The sequence below is a fragment of the Macaca thibetana genome, chromosome 7, assembly GCF_024542745.1.
Source record: "Macaca thibetana thibetana isolate TM-01 chromosome 7, ASM2454274v1, whole genome shotgun sequence".
In the NCBI taxonomy this organism is placed as follows: domain Eukaryota; kingdom Metazoa; phylum Chordata; class Mammalia; order Primates; family Cercopithecidae; genus Macaca; species Macaca thibetana.
Window position 1 is genome coordinate 115,374,752 of NC_065584.1, and position 21,306 is coordinate 115,396,057.

The 21,306-nt window shown below is 41.6% G+C and overlaps 2 protein-coding genes across 2 annotated transcripts in view; both read left to right on the plus strand.

The window, feature by feature from the left end:
* Window positions 1–2,985, plus strand: part of TRPM1 (transient receptor potential cation channel subfamily M member 1) — a 76,224-nt gene extending 73,239 nt beyond the window's left edge. Inside the window, exon 27 of the mRNA XM_050796075.1 lies at window positions 846–2,985. Coding sequence (XP_050652032.1) covers window positions 846–2,094 — 1,249 coding nt within the window. The 3' untranslated portion in view covers window positions 2,095–2,985. The remainder of the gene's footprint in view (window positions 1–845) is intronic.
* An 8,834-nt stretch (window positions 2,986–11,819) lies between these two features.
* MTMR10 (myotubularin related protein 10) overlaps window positions 11,820–21,306 on the plus strand; it is a 53,242-nt gene continuing 43,755 nt past the window's right edge. Inside the window, exons 1-2 of the mRNA XM_050800111.1 lie at window positions 11,820–12,274; window positions 12,879–12,939. Coding sequence (XP_050656068.1) covers window positions 12,215–12,274; window positions 12,879–12,939 — 121 coding nt within the window. The 5' untranslated portion in view covers window positions 11,820–12,214. The remainder of the gene's footprint in view (window positions 12,275–12,878; window positions 12,940–21,306) is intronic.

Sequence of the window (21,306 nt, forward strand, 5' to 3'; positions counted from 1 at the left end):
ATGGTTTCATAGGCTGTTGCCTGATCTTCTAAGAATTAAAAAAAAAAAAAACTTAACAGCAGACATTTATAATCTCCCATGCTCTTTTTTGTGTGTAACCTTGTTAAGGAAATACTACTTATTAAATATAAAGAATAATTTAAAGTTACTGGTATTCTTCAGACAATTAAGTCACCTACTGTACTTTAAGCAAACTATCTGATCATCTGAACTTAATTATTAATGGTTTATTTTCTGAATCCCTTGAACCTCAAATAAGGATTTTAATTTTATTTATTTTGTTATAACCATTCACTGCTGACAGCCATAGTCAAAGCTCTAAAAACTAAGCACTAGTACCTTCCGTTATTACTAGAAGCAGCATGATGTACCAGCTAAGAGACAAGGACTGGAGTGAGTGCTGGAGCTAGGCTGCGTGTGCTCAAATTCCTACTCCACTGCTTCCTACCTTTGGGGGAATTACTTATACGCTCCATGACTTAATTTCCTCACCTGTAAAATGGAGATGATAATAAAAGACCTACTTCCAAGGACTGCTCTGAAGATTAAATAAGCCTAGGATTGAACCTTAGTTAGTACTTGTTAGTGAGTACATTATGCTCTTAGAACAATGACTGGTGAGCCATAAGTACTATATGCATTAACTATTATTTCCATTATTTTCTGGTGGCTCCTCATGGTAATTTGAGTAGTCATGTTAGAGGACTGTGAAGCTTGTAAATATGCTCAAACAGTTCCATAATTATTAAAATTCTGAAAAAATCACATAGCAATGACATTATCTTTTGATTTTTTAATATCCACTTAATCTCAGTTTAATAAATCTATCCTTTTATATTCACTAGAGTTGAAAATATGTCAATGAGGTTGGAAGAAATCAATGAAAGAGAAACTTTTATGAAAACTTCCCTGCAGACTGTTGACCTTCGACTTGCTCAGCTAGAAGAATTATCTAACAGAATGGTGAACGCTCTTGAAAATCTTGTGGGAATCGACAGGTCTGACCTGATCCAGGCACGATCGCGAGCTTCTTCTGAATGTGAGGCAACGTATCTTCTCCGGCAAAGCAGCATCAATAGCGCTGATGGCTACAGCTTGTATCGATATCATTTTAATGGAGAAGAGTTATTGTTCGAGGATACATCTCTCTCCATGTCACCAGGGACAGGAGTCAGGAAAAAAACCTGCTCCTTCCGTATAAAGGAAGAGAAGGATGGAAAAATGCATCTAGTCCCAGAATGTCAGAACAGCCTTCACCTTTCACTGGGCACAAGCACATCAGCTACCCCAGATGGCAGTCACCTTGCAGCAGATGACTTAAAGAACGCTGAAGAGTCAAAGTTAGGTCCAGATATTGGGATTTCAAAGGAAGATGATGAAAGACAGACAGACTCTAAAAAAGAAGAAACTATTTCCCCAAGTTTAAGTAAAACAGATGTGATACATGGACAGGACAAATCAGATGTTCAAAACACTCAGCTAACAGTGGAAACGACAAATATAGAAGGCACTATTTCCTATCCCCTGGAAGAAACCAAAATTACACGTTATTACCCCGATGAAACGTTCAATGCTTGTAAAACAATGAAGTCCAGAAGCTTCGTATACTCCCGGGGAAGAAAGCTGGTCAGTGGGGTTAACCAGGATGTAGAGTACAGTTCAATCATGGACCAGCAATGGACGACAGAATGGCAATGCCAAGTTCAAAAGATCACGCGCTCTCATAGCACAGATATTCCTTACATTGTGTCGGAAGCTGCAGTGCAAGCCAAGCATAAAGAGCAGTTTATAGATATGGAAGATGAACACCATGTCGCTGAAGCAATTCCTCGAATCCCTCGCTTATCCCTAACCATTACTGACAGAAATGGGATGGAAAACTTACTGTCTGTGAAACCAGATCAAACTTTGGGATTCCCATCTCTCAGGTCAAAAAGTTTACATGGACATCCTAGGAACGTGAAATCCGTTCAGGGAAAGTTAGACAGATCTGGACATGCCAGTAGTGTAAGCAGCTTAGTAATTGTGTCTGGAATGACAGCAGAAGAAAAAAAGGTTAAGAAAGAGAAAGCTTCTGCAGAAACTGAATGCTAGTCTGTTTTGTTTCTCTGATTTTTTTCAACAGTCAGAGCCACTAATGGGTGTCATCTTGGCCATTTAAACATCATCAATTTCTAAAAACATTTTCCTTAAAAAATTTTGGAAATTCAGACTTGACTTACAATTTAATGCACTAAAAGTAGTATTTTGTTAGCATATGTTAGTAGGCTTAGTTTTTTCAGTTGGAGTAGTATCAAATGAAAGTGACAATACTATAATGAAGATAAACTGGCTAATCCATATACAAGATTATACAATCGCTTTATTACTGAGGACCACCAAATAGCCTAGGAAGTGCCCTTGAGCATTGAAGTCACCGTTAGGTCACTTAAGAAGTAAGCAACTAGCTGGGCACAGTGGCTCATGCCTGTAATCCTAGCACTTTGAGAGGCCAAGGCAGAAAGATTGCTTGAGTCCGGGAGTTTGAGACCAGCCTGGGCAACATAGCAATACCCAATCTCTTAAAAAAAGAAAAAAAGTAAGCAACTATGTAAGAAAGAGAAACTAAAGAGAAAGCAAACATGAAAAAAGGGAGGGGTGGAAAGAAGAAAAATAAAATTATGAGGCACAAGAAGTGGAAAGGAGCCATAAATATGTTTTTATGGGCCGGGCGTGGTGGCTCATGCCTGTAATCCCAGCACTTTGGGAGGCCGAGGCAGGCGGATCACGAGGGCAGGAGATCGAGACCATCCTGGCTAACATGGTGAAACCCGTGCACTCCAGCCTGGGTGACAGAGTGAGACTCCATCTAAAAAAAAAAAAAAAATTGTTTTTATGGGGTCTTTGTTTTCTGTTTTAATGTTTTATTTTAAACTACACAATGGGGAAAAAATGTACACAATTATATCAGACATCATACTGTAATAATTTAGGGTGACCTAGAGTTTTGTTAATGTGTAAAAATAAAATAACCAATATGCATTTTCTTGTTGTCATAGAGTCCCTAATAGCAAATACAAATTAGTTGTACCTGTCTATGCAATGCTTTCTACAAAGCTGTAGCTAAAACCTAAAGGATATATGTTCACAAGCCACAGAGACTGCTCTTAGCTGAGAATACCAGGTGTTGTGTTTTACCTCAAAGTTCAAACAAATACCCACAGGAGTAATAGGACCCCCGTGCGAGGGTTCCAAGAGGGGCCAATGTCTAGGAACCCTGAAAGCCGCCCCACCATCACCACTCTTAACTATACAAAAAGAAGCAGAGGTGGCAGAAAGGGGTCTTCTCTGGCTAGAGCAGAGGCTGGAGTTAGACCGTAGCCCCTCACCATCCCCCAAAAGAACCTCAGGGTACTCAGATCTCAGGAGATCTCTGGTACACAGAGAGAGGACCAGCCTCCTGCCTGGAGTTACTGGCAGCTGATACTTCATGAAGCAAAGTGCCTCATACCCAGAAAGGACCACTGGGCAGAGTAACCAGGAATTGGTGGTGGTAGGGTTGGGAGACCTGTCAGACAGAAATGGGTGATGATCACAAAAAAATGAGACCGCCATCCCCATTCTCATCTGAGGTGTAGACTGTAGCACTGCCAGAAACTGGCAAAAGAGGAGAGAAAGAGACAGAGAGACAGAAACACACAGAGACCCAGAAACAACAGAGGCTCACTGCAGTTATGCCAAAGGTAGTGATCAGAGATGACAATACCAAAATGTGATTTTGCATCTTTTTCCTCAAAATATGACTGAGATTGTAATAGTCAGATTACAACTCTTGAACTGGGCTGAATTTATAAAAAAAAAAAAACAAACTGATATACCATTGCCTGGGTTGTGGGGGAGGGCTTTAATATTTGAAAAGTGACATTTATTTAACATAAACTATTACTTATTTGCATATTGCTACATTTAGACTATTTAATCTATCCTGCCACATGTGTTTATTCAACTCAACGCTTAACCCATTACATTTTATCTCACTCCTAAGTCTTTCCTTTGGGTGTCAAAAAAAACTTTCAGCCTTTTGACATATCCTGGAAAAGAGATTTCTCAGAATAAGCTGGGGAATCTATAACACCTCAGCAGAGCTGGTCTACAGAAGATAAAGCCTATCTTTGGAATTCTCCCCATATCTGTTCATTACACAGTCTCCCTTTACAAAGGTCTGTTCCACCGTGCCTCAGGTGTGGGACTCAAGTCCCATTTCCTTAAGTCTCACTAAGGTCTGTGACTCCTGTCTTATGCCAAGGTGTCAGCTGATGTAGGATTTTCTAAGGATGTTTGTCTTACGGATCCAAATGGATCAATTCTAACGGTGTGATTTCAGAACCTGTGACTGGGCCAACTATTCTTGAGACCTTTCTTGTACACCTTAAATCATACCATATAGTTGATTAGTACTTTACCAACCCAGCACAACTCCAATGTTGACAGTCTTCTATGTAGGGCACTGCGCCAGACCACTTGGTATTACATCATTAATGATTACATTATTATTCTCAATTTCATTACAATTTTGTCTAAATATGGACAACCAAATATTGGGAACTAATATCCAATCTAATCAAATCTAGCAGTATCTAATACATTAAAATAAGAATACTTCCTATGTTCAAATCATTTAATATAGAACTATCTTAGTAAATGAATAAGAATTATATTTCTGTGCTATGTAAAACATAGTAACATAAGAAGGCTTTTATTATTTTATCCCCAAAACTCTGGCACACTCATAAATGAGTTATAATATAGTATTTGGTATAAATTAAGCTTGTTTTGGACTTTGATCAATAGCAATTAAGACTTGAACTATCAAAGGACCTCATGATATGTGGCTCTCTCCTTTAAAGCTGTATGATTGCTTACATTCTGAATACATATATATGCTGCATCATCATGAGGTTCCTATAGTCTTCCATAGTTTAGGTTTTAAAATCTAAAAATCAAACAGTTAATGTTGTCATATAGTTATTCTATACCAAAAATGCATTTTTGCTAAATATATATTAGAAATAAAGTGAAATGAAATCATCTTACTACCTCCTACGCACAAAAAAATACTTTCAAAGAAGGTTTTATCTTAAGATAAAAATGCAGAAAATCACACAAAATAAATAACTGACTTAATTATTGTAAGCTGAATATCCTTGTGTCCACCACTCAGATTAATAGAATTTGCCAGCTGCCCCAAAAGTCTCAGAAGTCCCTATCTCAACCACCTCTGTTCCCTGAAAAGTAACTATATTTTTATAGTAATCCTTTCCTTGCTGTTCCAGTTACTATCGCTGTATTATTAATACAAGTGACTCCAAAACTGGGTGGCTTAGAATACCTATTTGATTATGCTCAGGGATTCAGTGGGTCAGGAATTCAGACAGGGACAGCAGGAATGCCCCTGATTTGACGTGTTTGCCGAGTTCCATATAAGTACTCCTACCACAGCTAACTTCAAGCTATAGCATCACTGAATATGGAAGACATACTAACAACTGGTTCTTGCAAGCCAGTTCAGGCTGGCTATAGCACACTACTGTCTACTCCAAGACATTTGGGGCCTCAGCTGGGAAGACTTACTGTCTAGAGGTAACTCAAGAGGTACCTGGAGGCTGGGATTATCTAGACAGGTCTTTATTCACATGTCTGAAAATGGATAATGGCTCTCAACTGGGATCTCAGTCTCAGTATACAGCACATACGCATGGCCTCTCCAAGCAGCCTGGGCTTCCTCACAGCATGGCAGTCTCACAGAAATTGTATTTCCCACATGATGGTTCAGGGCTCCAAAAGTGAGTGTCTCATTGAGCTAGGAGTAAATATTGCTTTTTATGGCCTATCCTCAGAAGTCTTGCAGCGTCACTAAGGCCAGCTGAGATTCAAGGGTAGGGGTCATATAGAGGGGAGTGTTTAAAAAATTTGCAGATATGTTTTAAAATCATTATACTTGTAGTTCATTATAGTTGTATTGCTTGAATGTTCCTTAGCACTATAGTTTAGCCTTACTCTTTTCTTGTTCATTTGGGGGTATTTTAAATCTCTTTTAATCTGGTATTACCTTTCTCTCTCTCTTCCTTAACAATTTCTTTGTTGAAGAACATGGGCTACTTGTCTTGCAAAGTTTCCCACAGTCTAAACTTTACTTATTGAATATTCATAGGCAGTTTCACATATTCTGCTGTTTCTGCAGATTGGCAGGGGGAGACAGAGGCTTATTCAGGCTTAGGTCTGATCCCACTGGCAAGGCTCCTTAGATGGTGTTGCTTCTTTCACTAGGAGGCACATGTGCCTACTTGTCTCTCTTTTTGTGATGTCAGCAGCTGTTGATACTCAATGCCTAGATCCCTTAATTTATAGAGTGTTGAAAATTGTAATACTCAAATTCTATTATTTATGAAGAGATTATTCTTTTCATCTACTACTTGATTACGCAGTGGCATAGTTCATACTACACAGCAGAAATAATGACTGATTGATTTTTCCCATTTATTTGCCAGTTTTAAAAATAATGAATTGGTTCTCTACCATCCTCCAAAGGATGAAGGTGATCTGCACGCCAGGCAGAGAGCCCTCACCAGAACCCTTACCTTGCTGGTATCTTGGTCTTACACTTCCCAGCCTCTGGAACTGTGAGAAAGAAATTTCTGTTTTTTAAGCCACCAGTCTGTATACTTTGTTATAGCAGCCTGAGGACACTAATACAACTAGACATCTGGAAAATGTCATGACATTTCAGTCAATAACAAATCTGGAAATCAGAGTTTTTCCAGGTGACTGATAGTTTAGTTTATTTAAACACCACTATGACCTCATGGATTTAAATATATGTGATGTATTTTAATCCATTCTAATTTTTTGGTTTTGGAGTTTTTTTTTGTTGTTGTTTTTTTGAGCCAGAGTCTCACTCTGTTGCCCAGGCTGGAGTGCAATGGCACAATCTCAGCTCACTCCAACCGCTGCCTCCCAGATTCAAGTGATTCTCCTGTCTTAGCCTCCCAAGTAGCTGGGATTACAGGCATGTGCCACCATGCCTGGATAATTTTTTGTATTTTTAGTAGAGATGGGGTTTCTCCATGTTGGCCAGGCTGGTCTAAACTCCTGACCTCAGATGATTCACCCACCTCAGCCTCCCAAAGTGCTGGGATTACAGGCTTGAGCCCCCGTGCCCAGCCATAATTATTATTCTCTCACATTTTCCTTCCATGAGTACCTTAAATACGTTACTCCATTTTCTTCTGGCATAAAGCATTGCTGCCAAAACGTCTGGTAATATCTAATTTTCTTTCATCTATAAGTCATTTGCTTTTTTTGTCTAGATATCCAAAGAAATTTTCATTGTTGTTTCTTGAAGGCCCAGTAGGTTTAGAAGAATGTGTCTTAGTGCTGGTAAGCCCAGATCAGTGTTCTCAGGTGCAATGTGTTCTTTCAAGATGTAGTTTCAAATATTTTCTTTTAATTTCAAGTAAGTTTTCTTAAACTACAGTTTGTAGTATTTGTTCTGTTTCCTTGTCTCCTCCCTCTTTTTGTTTCCCCCAGGAACTCCTATTTTCTATTTGTTAGTTTTCCTTTGCCTATTTTCAATATCTAGACTTTCTTCCTAATCCGTGTAACTTCCTTCATTGATTTTTGATTTTTTAGAATTTTTCTCCTTTTCATCTTCTGTTCTCTTAAAGAATAATCAATTGTGTTTATTCATCCCTGGGTTTCTTTTAGTTTATTCTTAATTTCAGATTCTGGTTTCTATTTTGAATTTATTCATTTCATTTTGAATGTTTCTAGTTCTGGTTTATATAGTTCTTTTCATGTTTCATATCATTTTCTTAGTATCTTTTGGCTCATTTTGAAATAGTGGATGTTAGTTTTTATTTGCTTGGTGAGCATCCTTTCTGGTGTGCTTTTATTGTGGGTATCAGTGATATTCTGCTCTTATTCTCTTTCATTACAATAATTTTCCATGTGATTTGACTTCCAGACTTTCATGTGATTGTTTTTATGTGAAATTGGTTTTCTTGATCTTTTTGAAGGAGGTAGTTTTAAGGATGGTTCTTCTTTTGTTTTTCTTTTTTAATTTTTTTGGGAGTCTTGCTTTGTCACCCAGGCTGGAGTGATGATCTCGGCTCACTGTAAGCTCTGCCTCCCGGGTTCACACCATTCTCCTGCCTCAGCCTCCCGAGTAGCTGGGACTACAGGTGCCCGCCACCACGCCCAGCTAATTTTTTCTATTTTTAGTAGAGACGGGGTTTCACCATGTTAGCCAGGATGGTCTGGATCTCCTGACCTCGTGATTCGCCTGCCTTGGCCTCCCAAAGTGCTGGGATTACAGGCATAAGCCACTGCGCCTGGCCCAGTTTTTCTAACTTCAGAGAGCACTTCTGTTTTTACTGCATAGTGTTGTGGGTTTTTTTGTTTTTTGTTTTTTAATTTTAAAACTTGGCTTACATTTGGAGATTTCCTAGTCTTCCATTTTTATCTAGAACTTCTTTTTCCTTTCTCTCTATTGTCTCTATTTTGCTCAATTGTTTCCATGCCCAACAGTTTGCCATCAGTGTAGGTCTCCATCCTGGAAGGAAGTCTAGTAGATTAGTTTCTCCAGCCCCTCCACACTTTACCAGGAGCCTCCTGCATTCTTATGTTTCTAGAGAAGGCAAATACCCTTTCCTGTTTCTGCTGCTGTTCTCAACTTGACTGGCTGGACCTTCCAGGGAATACCTTTCAGCTATTTTGGGGTTCTCCAGATGCTTCATTGATTCTCTATGTTGATACCACATGGGTCTTATTACTTACTATTGCAATATTACTGCTATTGGTTTGTTCCCACGCGTTTATATTTTTGAGATCAAGGGGATACCATTTCATTTGGATTTGTTAAAGATGTTGTCCTTGGGTTTTGGTTTTGCCAGATAGTTGCTTTGTCTGCTTTTATGCAGAGATTCAAAAAGTATGCTGCTGCTGTCATCTTTCCACAATTCTCCCTCAAGAAACAGATCTCTTAAATTACTTAGCAGTCATCTTAAAAGACCATATACTCAAGCAATGGCCTCATTTTGCAGACATTATGTATAACCACTTCTAACCACTTCCACTGCTACCACCATCACCTTCTCTTATCTGGACTGTTATAACAGGCCCCAACTGGTCTTCCAAAGGCCACCATGCTGCACACTACAGCAGTCAAAATGATTATTTTAAAACACAAGTCAGATTACATCACTCTTACCTCAAAACCTTGTAAAATATTCTCAACATTTGGGACCTCTGTGATCTGGCCTGTGTTTCCCTCTGCCCTCCTCCCTGACTACATTAGACTCTTTAGCCACACTGGCCTCAAATACCCCTCGAAGGCGCTCACCTCAAGGCATTTGCACGGCTAATCTTCTCTGTCCAAAATGCTCATCCTCCTCACGTCTACCTGGATTGTTCCCTCACTCCTTTTGTCTCTGCTCAAATGTCCTACAATCAGAAAGTCCTTCCCTGACCATATCCAACTCCCCATTGAAAAATGGAACCACCTTTCTCTCGTTACATTTTATTTTTCTTCACAGCACTCATTACCGCCTAATATGCTATATATTAATTTTTTAACTTTCTACCAAGAATGAAAATGCCATGAAAGTAGAAACTTTGTCTTAGTGTCTGGAATAATGCTTGGCACAATGTTAGTACTCAATACAAATTCACTAGTTCACTGAATGAGTGCTGAATGAATATATAAAGTTCCTAGCACCTGATCGGTATTCAAGAAATGTTAGCTTTATTTTCTCTTGATAGGGAAAAGGAAGTGATCTTGAGAGAATGCTGCCATTCCCAATAATAGAAGATCCAATAATGGAAACAAAGGTGTAGTCAGAAAAATGGGTGATGGGAGGCCGAGTCTAGCAGTTCACCTGAGGTCAGGAGTTTGAGACCAGCCTGGCCAACACGGTGAAACCCCATCTCTACTAAAAAAATGCAAAAATTAGCCAGGTGTGGTGGTGGACACCGGTAATCCCAGCTACTTGGGAGGCTGAGGCAGGAGACTCGCTTGAACCCGGGAGGCGGAGATTGCAGTGAGCCGTGATTGCGCCACTGCATTCCAGTTTGGGTGACATAGCGAGACTCCATCTGTAACAAAACAAAACAAAAAAACAAACAACAAACAAACAAAAACAGAAAAATGGGTGAAGCAGGACAAAATAGTGACATTAGAGCCAAAAGCAGGGGGTAGGCAATAACACCAAACATACAGCGTAGTCAAGGGCATCAGGGTCTGAGAAGAGGTTATAAAACTACTTCTATGGACTGAATTATGTTCTTCCAAAATGCTAACGTTGAAACCCTAACCCCTAGTATGGCTATATTTGGAGATTTTAGTAGGTAATTAAGGCTGAATAAGGTAATAAGAGTGGGGCTCTAATCTGATAGGATTAGCGTCCTTACAAGAAGAGACACCAAGAGATCCCAGAGAGCTTGTTACATACCCTCCGCGCACAGTGTGAGCACACGGTGAGATGGCAGCCATCTGCAAATCCGACAGAGAGCCCTCGCCTGTCTGCCTGCCACAAGTCAGGCAGATCCCTACCTTGCCAACACCTTGATCTTGGACTTCCATACTCCAGAATTGTGAGAAATTAATGTCTGCTCTTTAAGCCATCAACCTGTGGTATTTTGTTACAGCAGCCTGAGCAGACTAATACAACTAGATATCTGGGAAATGTTAAGACAATAATAAATCTGGAAATAGACTTTTTCCACTTTTCTGTTGTATGGTCGCATATTAGAGTTGCAGATCCTAAGAAAACCTGTACAGAAAAACCCAAATCACAGAGTCATTTAAGTGTAAAGAAAAAGCCAATGATTGCTTGAAGAGTATTTGTAGAAAATATCCATTGAATATAGAGGAATAACAGCATATCCATAAAAATTTTTTTAAAAGTGTGCACGACAGTGATTTTAACACTTCGAATCCAATGGAACTAACATTTTAAAATACAGTTATGGCCAGGCACGGTGCCTCATGCCCATAGTCCTAGCTACTTGAGAGGCTGAGGCAGGAGGATCACTTGAGCCCAGGAGGTCAAGGCAGCAGTGAGCCCTGATCATGCCAGTGCACTTCAGCCCAGGCGATGGTGTGAGACCCTGACTCTTTAAAAAATAGTTATGGTTATGGTTCCTGGGCAGAGTGGAATTCAAACATGTTAACCCGAAAGATCAGTAGGGTTCTATATCCAGGATAAATCATTTTCAGAAAAAGAATAACTTTCTGAATCTTTATGTAAATTGTTAAATGTTCCTGTGAGTAACACTCATCAGTATGACTGTGACTGATAGGGCTACATGGGAGCTTCCCTGTGACATGAATCAGAAAGTGCTGGATTGGGGTTTGATTCTTCAAGGTATAAGAAGGACCTAGTCTCAAGTCATAGAATCACCAAAATGTAACACCACTAGCCCCCTCCCACCAAAGTCTGCTCCAGTCTGAATTACGGTAAGAGCTCAGAAGTGACCTGTGCTTGGCGGCACCGGCCCACTTTCCCAGTGCCGGTTCCTCGCATACTGGGCGCAGACGGGGTGACCGCCTAACCCCTGGACCCAAGTCCCCTTCCCCTGCCCTGGGCTCCTCCCTGAGCTCGCCCGGGCCGGAGGGCGAAGTCGGCCCATGTGTAAGTCATGGGAACTGTCCCAGGACTGCAGTACGGCCAGAAGATGCCCCGCGCCGCCGTCCCAGGCCGCCTACCGCTGCCGCCGTGGCCCCCGCAGGCCGCCGTAGGCCCCCACGGGCCGTCTGACCCCTGCGGGCTGCCGTAGGAGCACCCTCCTGAGGCCGCGCTCTCGAGATGGCTGCCGGGCTCCGCTCCCCGCGGCGCCCGGGCTGAGGGCCCGCCAGCGGGCACCCGGCGCCACCCCTGCGTTCCGGCACTAGCACGGGCTACGGCCCGGGAGCGGCGGGCCGCGGCCCTGCGCGCGCCGTCTCTCGGGGCGGGGCACCGGGCCCCTTCCGGGGATGAGCCCCGGCGCCCGCGTCGGTCTGGCTGTGCCCGGCCCCTCCCCGCTCGGGCGGGCGCTGCGCCGTGTCCCCGCCCGTCAGTCAGCCCGGCTCGGCTGGCCGCAGAAGGGGCCTGGGCGGCCGCACTGAGAGCTTTACGCCTGGAGGCGTCGGCGCTGCAGCTGACCCGCGACGGGAACAGAGCGAAGAGGCGGCGGCACCATGTTCTCCCTCAAGCCGCCCAGACCCACCTTCAGGTCCTACCTCCTGCCGCCGCCCCAGGTAAACAACCCCTCCCCGCGAGCGCCTCTCTCCTCGGCGCTTCCGTGGAGCCTCCAGGCCGACCCCCGGGAACTGGAGGACCCCGGGAGGCTGCGCGCGTCTCCCTGCCCTCAGCCGCGCGGCTGCCTGGTTCCCGGCGCCGCGAAATGCGCCTTCTCGGGAGCCCCACTGGCTCGGCGAAAACTTGTAAAACTCTTCTGCAGCCATTCTCTGCCCGAAGTCCGTCCTCCGTAGTTTTACCGAGTGCTGAGACCCAGGGGAGCCTTGGGAGCTGGGGTTTTCTTTAGTTTCCAACCCGTCGACCGTCCCTCCTATGACCGCCAGCGTGATTGCAGCGCTTGGGGTCACTGGTCGAGGTGGTTACCCGTCTGTCATAAATGTGAACACCTGGAAGCGACACTGGCCGTTTAAGTAATTTTTATTATCAGGCTTCCAAGTCGATAATGAGCAGATCTTTAAAAGAGCTCAGTTAATATGTGAAAGAATTTAAATGGGGGCTATGTGTCTTTCGCCTGTGTCATCACTTAGAAAACAACATTTGCTGTAGCGTTTTACGGAGGGTGGGGGTATTGAGATTTTGATTTATTTTGCTCATGTATTTCAGACTGACGATAAGATCAGTTCGGAACCGAAGATTAAAAAACTGGAGCCAGTCCTTTTGCCAGGTAAACGTTAGTTAGAATTTTAGCAGATACTTTAGCAATGTATTTTGGTCTAAGATTGTTCTGCCGACTAGTATCATGTGGTTAACTTCCCTTCTCTCATTAAACTTTCTCCAGTTAAAAATCTAGTGACTGAGAGGAGAAAATGGAACTGTCAAGAATGTCATTACCTCATTTCCTTTTTTGTCTCCTGAATTTCTTTTTGAAAATACGTATATGTTTAATTGCTTGGGTAGTAGAAGTACTCTTTGCTTACGTGTTTGTCTGCCACTTATGGCATTAATGGTTAATAGTCAAATCATTTTAATGCATTTTGATAGTATAAAAAGAGGCCTTTATTATGTTTCTGTCTCTATACAAATAACAGAGCTCGGTGAACTTTGAATTACTTGCTTGGCAGTTGTTTTTTGAAGTTGTCAGCTGTATTTGCAAATTTGCTTGTTTCAGTTTAGAAGTAGGCTTTTCCCAGCAGAGACACTTAATTGACATTTGGGGCCAGATAATTCATAGTTGGAGGGGCAGGCTGCCCTTTGTATAGCAGCAAAGATGGTCTCCACCCACTAGATGCCAGTAGTAGTACCCTTATTCCCCACCACCTAGTTGCGACCTAGTTACCACACCAAAATGCCTCTAGTCATTGCCAATTTTTTTTTTTTTTTTTTGTCCCCGGCCTCTGGGGGACAAAAATCTCACAATAGAGAATCACTGCTGTCGAACAAAATTTACTATGGGTGACCTTAGAGATAGAAGTAGGGATTGGTGGCAGAAAGGAGTCTGTTTTAGAGCATAGAAAATATTGGTATGGCGTTTAGAATTGTATAACAGTTGTATAATAATTAGGAAAAGTCGGTTGTTTAATGCGATTATTAGGGGGAAGTAGCCAGATACTTAGGAAAGCCTGTTTTAGACCTGAAATCAAATACTAGTTTGTGTGGCTACTATGAACATTGTAAAATCTGACTCATTACTTAAAGCCAAATCTAGTAAAATAATTAGAATTTTGTAGGTAAAAATTGAACAAATGTGGAAACTTTAAAATTTTAAATATTGTATAGGGACAAAATATTAAAAACACCAAACTTTGGTTCCATATGATAGATGCTAACTCTTAAAAAGTGTTTCTTAAACTTTACTATGGGAGTCATAAATCTTTTCCCTTGATTTTGTTAGTGCTTTTCACTCCACAGTGTGTGCTAGTTAATCATTTGTACTCTTCCTCAGAGTGAACAGTAGAATTACTAAGTTTTAGTCTTAGTCACTTTGAGCTAGCATTTAAAACGCAGAGATGAAAAACAGTACTCATTTTGAATGAGTGCCTGTGAGCTATTGAACTTTGACTTCCTTTACTCTCAACAGGCCTGATTCTTAGGCTTTGATTCCTCCACTCTGCATACTATGATTTCACACTCAGAAACAACATGGTCTTAACTGTAAATGCCAGTGCTTGTTTTTTACTTTTTAAAAAATTTTTTAATTTTTTTTTTTTTTTTTTTTTGAAGACTGAGTCTCACTCTTACCCAGGCTGGAGTGCAGTGGCGCGATCTCGGCTCACTGCAATCTCTGCCTCCCAGGTTCAAGCAATTCTCCTGCTTCTGCCTCCTAAGTAGCTGGGATTACAGGAACCCACCACCACACCTGGCTAATTTTTTGTATTTTTAGTGGAGATGGGGTTTCTCCATGTTGGCCAGGCTGGTCTTGAACTCCCGCGCTCAGGTGATCCACCCACCTTGGCCTCCCAAAGTGCTGGGATTATAGGCATGAGCCACTGCACCTGGCCAGTTTTTAAAAATTAGTTTTTAAATTTAAGATATATGCTAATAAAAGGTGTTACTAAGTATGCATAAACTTGAAGAACTTTCTCACTGAGGCTTATCAATTTTATAAAATTACTAAAAGTCAGAGTTTTCTGGGGAAATTGTAAACCCAGTTTCTGACTATGCTTTTCTTGTCCCAGAAATGGCAGCTAAATCCGAATTGTTTTTAGAAAAATTCTAAAAGAGGTGTAACACTAAGTCTGAACTTTTTAGTTGCCCATTAAGAAATTCTCTGACTTGTGTTAATTTTTATTGCATTGGCAGCCAAATCATAGCTGAAATCTGTACAAGCATACATGACGGCTCTATCACCCAGCATTCTGTTTGTACCTGATTTATTCTTACCCAACATTTAGCCAGTCCTGAATTAGGATGTCTTTTGCCTCCTTCCTCTCCCCTTCTGTTCTTACCCTCTCATTCTGGCCTTCTTGCACCCATCCTGGCTGTGTTCTGTCTGGCCACCATGTTGTGGTCTCTGTTTCCTGCTTCACCTTGCCTGTCACATCTCTCACTGCCACCATTTGCTCTTTGTTGGCCTGCAGCCTACTGCTCTACCCATGAAATCTGGAAGGCAAGTGGAAAGTAACTGAAGTATTGGTGATCTGAAGACCTAGACTAGGCTAGGGCTTTTACTAAGAGGGAGTGAATAATACAGTTCTTGCCTTTGTTACTATCAGAAATCAGTAGAAAACCTGGCCACATCACCTTTGGCTATATACAGGGACACAGAAGTTATTGTTCAACATGGACACAGGGAGGGGAACATCACACACCGGGGCCTGTCGGGGGTGGGGAGTGGGGGGTGGGAGGTGAGGGGAGGGAAAGCATTAGGACAAATACCTAATGCATGCACGGCTTAAAACCTAGATGACTGGGCTGATAGGTGCAGCAAACCAGCATGGCACGTGTATACCTATGTGACAAACCTGCACATTCTGCACATGTATCCCAGAACTAAAAAAAATTTTTTTTAAATTAAAAAAAGTAATTGTCTAGAGAGATGGTATTGCATGCTTTGCTTTGGCATAATGCCTTGGGTCCAAGGGTATCCTACTTCGGTTGCCCAAAGTTTGAACTTTTAATTCAATAAGCAGATGAAAATTAGAACACAAAATCAGTTGTTTATTTGCGTGCAGTCACCATGTGCACTGTTGGAACTTAAGGCTAAATTCAAAATGATCCTCATCTTTTATTAAGTAAAGAAAACAGAAGAAAATGACTAGTAATTTAATTTAGATTGTGGTTTATGTTAGTAATTTTCAGCTTTCCTGATTCATGAAACTCTTTGAGATGGATATTGTGCCTACTTCAACTTTGTGGCCCTGATGCCTCACAAGGTGCAGAAATGCGATAAACACTGAGATGTTTACTGAGTGACTGAACGAAAGGACCCCTCAGACCACCTGGCTTAAACTGTTACCTTAGCCATGCACACACAGACTGACTTTCAGATTTAAGAGTAAAGGGAAGACTGTGTTATTTTATGCCAGACATTTCAAGAGATTTATGTCTGAGCCTGGAATTGAAATAGAGTACTCTGTTGAAGTAGTAAGCTTTTGTGTAGGCTTTCTCTTTATCTTCCTTTCATTATGTGAATTTCATTCTTTCAGTGATTATATTGTATATGTGTAAAATCACTCCAATACTTGAAAATTGAGTTTGACTTTTAAAGTGTGTGTGTGTGTATATGTTTGTGTTCCAGCATGTATTTGTTAAGAGCATGTAATGCCAGACTGTGCCCTGTTTAGCTGCTGGACTGGTGGATCGGTTCGGTGAGGATGTGAGTATCTCCTGGGTGCCAGATCTGTCCTGGATAGGGAGAGTGCTGGAGGTGTCGTGTGCCTGTATTGCAGAAAGGCCTGGGATGAGCTCTAAGCTGCCTGTTGACAAGGTAGAAGACTGTGACCTGGATCACTGGTTCCCAGATTCCAGCCAGGGCCTGGTATCAGATTTGGATGAAGTTTTTACCAGCCCTTGGTCAAAATGAGAAAATTAAGAAAAGTGCAGCTTTCTTTAATAAAGCTAAATTTATTTTATTTAAAGATTGTCTTTTATTCTGAGATTATGTTCTAACCTACTTGGAATAGATATTTTTTTGTTAAATGTTGGTGATAATAGCTGTAGCTTTAAAAAAGTTTTTAAGTTAACAAAATTAAAAGGTTAAAAACTCTATATTGGTCCTTTAAATTAGTTTTGCACTATACCTGATTTTTGGAATCTAAACTAGAACCTATAAGATAAGATTATTATAATACTATAGATACAGTTTTGTGAGCACTCACACAGAGAACATTAATTATTTTGTCTGCCTGGGAGTACTTCCGCCATTTTTGTGTGTGTGTTTTGAAACGGAGTTTCGCTCTGTCACCCAATTTGGACTTTAGTGGTGTGATCACGGCTTACTGCAGCTTCAACCTCCTGGGCTCAAGTGATCCTCACACCTCAGCCTCCCAAGTAGCTAGGACTACAGACGTGTGCCACCGCACCTGGCTAATTTTTGTATTTTTTGTGGAGATGGGGTCCAACTGTATTGCCCAGGCTGGTCTTGAACTCCTGGGCTCAAGTAGTTGGCTCACCTCGGTCTCCCAAAGTGTTGGGATTACAGCCATGAGCCACCACACCCAGCCGCCTTCCACCATCCTCTGAAAAATGCATCCTCCTCCTTTTGACAAATTATCCTGCCCTAACTAACTACACCCAACCTTGGGTTCCAGTGTGGCCAGCAAGGATAATAACCCACCCTGGACTGCAAGCATGAACAGAGGTCTGCCTCTGGATAGTCAGGTTGGTACTAAGGGAAGAGGTGCTCTTTGGTATTGCTGCAAGTGGCCGCAGTTCCAGAAGAATCTGTTGAAGAGTGAAGAACTCCAAGGGAGTATACTAATGTGTTGAAGTCCCTGGGTTTCATTGTCTTGCAGTCCAGCTGACACAAAAGCCTTGTATTCTTCCTTTTGCTAAGCTGTTACCAGGCATGTTTCTGAACATACTTTGAACTAAGATCCTTAACTAATATAGCTTACAGGTTAATCCTCATAACAGCCTTGTAAGCTAGGATACCAGTTTATCTCCATTTGACAGATGTGAAAACTATAGTTTGCAGAGGTTAAGTAACTTGCCCAGTGTCACACAGCTAGCAAGGCAGAGCCAGAGTTCTGTGTCTGGCTCCCAGACTGTGACACTAACTGCTCAGCAGCACAGCCCGCCTGGCTGCACTGGTGGCACTAGGGTACAGATTTGTGCTTTGGAACTGTTGGGGAGTAGATTGGATGTCAGCCTAGAGGGAGTTCTCTAGTGAGGTGAAAAGAGCCCTGTCCTTGTCTTTGCCCTGTTCACAACGGTGACAGATTTTGACCCAGCGTGAGGAAGAACTTTCAGATAATTTCAGCTGCCAGAAAATGGAATGTCTTGGGGAGGCAGTGGACTTCCTGTTGCTGGCTGTGCCGAAGCAGAGGCTGGTGAAATGCCAGCAGCTTTGTATTGAGGACTTAAGATTTGCAGTGAGTGGGGCTTGATGGCCTTTGCCGTCTTCTCATCCCAGGGCATGCTCTTTTTTAAAGGAGAAGAGTTGAAATGCCAAGACTAACAATAATGAATTTGTTCTGCAGGTATTGAGTGTGTGCTTGATGCAGTTTGGCAGAAGGGTAAAATGCGGAAGAGATGGGATCCTGTTCTTAGACAGTTTCAGTTCACTGGGGAGATGCTTCAGTAGAGGAGAGAAAAGGTAGTGAAAGCTCAGAGGAAAGTCACCTAAGCCAGATTTGGGGTAGGGCAGGGGTGTCAGAAAGATCTCCGGAAACAAATGCTTGTGCTCTAAATCTTGAGTGCCCGTTGAGAAGTCAAGCTGAGCTGAGCGCTGAGGCTGTGCATCGGCTCAGTTCTTTCCCTGTTCCCATCTACGGTGCTCACAGCACTTTCTTTCTTGAGATTATTAGATAGTGAATGCACTGATTGTCAGAGTCCTTTGTAATCAGATCAGAAAAGCATACAACCACGGGTCATCTGGGAAATGAAAACAGCCATTGTTGTATAGATGTCTTGTTTATTTTTTACATGCTCACTGGCCCATACTGTTCTTTTTTCTGCGTCACCATACGTCTTATTTCCTCAGTTGGATTGTGAATTTGTTAAAGGCAAAGACTTTATCTTTTAGGTGTTTTATGTGATTCTTTTTTGTAGGTAGGCTTCATAGATGATTGTAGACTGGTTTTTGTAGTATTTTAATTTATGAATACATTGTTTTTGAAAGACCAAAGGACTTGTAACACACCCTCAGAACAGTGAACAGTGTAACTGTACTATCTTAGCGTTAGCTTTATACCTTACCCATAGAGCCTTAGGAATGTTTGGAGCTGTCCATTCCTTAGGCTTCTGCTGCAGTACCTTAGGCCAGCATTTTGTTACCCCTCCAAACTCCTCACTATCCTTATCAGTACCATTCATGAACCTCCATAAATAAAATCCTACTTAAGCAGGATAAAATCCAAATTCTTTAACCTTGTAATTTGTTAACACTGTACCTCACTGACTTCATTTCTCAACTTCAATCAGGCTGGTTCCCTGGTCACTGCCAGATGCCTTATTCCTTATTTAGGATCTTGTTACTATTTATTATCACACATTCTCTGCTATCTCAATGCTCTTCTTCCTTCAAGATTTCATTCTACAATTTTTCCTGAGATCTGCAGTATACCCTTCCTCCTGCCCCATCCTGAGTGCTACTCACTGGATATGGTACTTGCTTTTTTATATTGTGTGTTAGTACCAGCATTAAAGATTTTGTGTTTATCTTCCACAGTTTCAATTTCCTGTAATAACTTTTGAGCCACTTTAATTCCTGAATTTACCTAAAGCTAGGGTGACCAGCTTGTCCCAGTTTGCTTGAGACTGCCCTGGTTTTAGTGCTAAAAGTACCACATCACAGGGAAACCACTCTGTCCCAGGCAAACTGGGGCAGTCACCCTACTGTGAAAAGCCCAAGTTAAGTTATGCTTTTGGCCTCTGCACATCCCACTGGTTAATTAGCCACATGTGCTGTGAGACTTTGCCTTAAACTGTGTTCCAAGCTAAAATGTATGGGAAACATTATTTCTGTCCATTAAACATGTGCTGAATTTCTAAATATATAAGGTGTTAGGAAAGATAATACAACATGGTTTTGAGGTCCTCAGGGAGTTAAAAACTTTCCTAGCCATATCATTTGGAGGTTTATTAACTGTAATTACATTTGCCTTCTCATTTATATTTACAGATGAAGGGGTCTTGAGAAAATAAACTTGGATTTCTTGATTTCTTCCCAGGTGGTGGTAGAAACCCTTGGCTCATCATCTTCTAATTTAGAAGTTTTTGCTTATCGCACACTGAAGCTAATTTCCTGCTTTTTCTATCTTCTTGAGGCTTCCTTGTGGCATCCTGGGAAGTGCTTGGTGGTATAAATGGTCCCACCATGGTTGATGGCATAGCACAGAGCTGGGAGAGATGAGTCTGGTGGGTTCGCACAATCAGGCCAGCCAGCCGTCTCTGGCACAGCACCGTTTTACTGCATAAAAAGCACAGGCATATAGTCTCCCTGAAAACTTCAGGTCCTCTAGAACTTTGAGGCTTTTATTAAGAGTTTTCTCTTCAAGGTCACTAATTTAACATGTGAACAAGAGCAGTCTCAGCACCTTCTTTTTATGTATCCTGTCTGGGAAGAGGCCACTTTGTGTCTTCTTTTTCTTCCCTGGATATAAGCTAGTTATAAGCTAGTTTTCTGGTCCACAGTGTTTCAGTGCGTGGCAGGAGCTTGTGACAGCTCCTCTTCAGCATTCCTTTTTTTTTTTTTTTTTAATTATGAGCAAATAACATGTGAGCAGACAGCTGTGCTACATGACCCAAATATTTTAAAGACTGGTTCTGCGTGAACAAAATTTAGCATTATCAAATAAAACTCATGTCACTAACTTGACACTTACCGTAATAGGAAGACCCAATTGTAGCATATCCTCAGAAGTGCCCTTCTTTTCTTTCTTCTTCCCCTGTATCCCTCTGTACTTCTGTTCTTTGCTCCTTTCCAAGGACTCATTTCCATTCCATTCTGTAAGAAAAGGCTGTGTGACGCTTAAAAGACCCAAAGACCCTGGCCCAGAGAGTCCTTCTTTCACTTTTTTTTTTTTTGGCTGTTGTTAATGTTGTGTCCCTTGTTTATATTTTTCTTTAGTAGTTTTATTTTGGAATGAATTTGAATTTGTAAGAGTTGTACAAGAGAGCATAGAGTTATTGTGAACTCTTCAGCCAGCTTCCGCTAATGTTAATAGCTTATGTAACTTTGGTCAATTTAGCTCACCTAAGAAGCTAACGATGCTATTAGCTAAATTGCAGGTTTTATTCACATTTGCCTAGTTTTATTCACATTTCCCTAGTTTCACAAATATTCTTTACCTATTTCAGGTTTACATCCAGGATACTACATAGCATTTAGTTGTCGTGTCTCCTTATTCTCAGTGTCTCAGTCTGTGACAGCTTTTTAATCTCGTCTTTCAAGACCTTGACGTGTTTTCTTCTATTGAATTAGACTTTT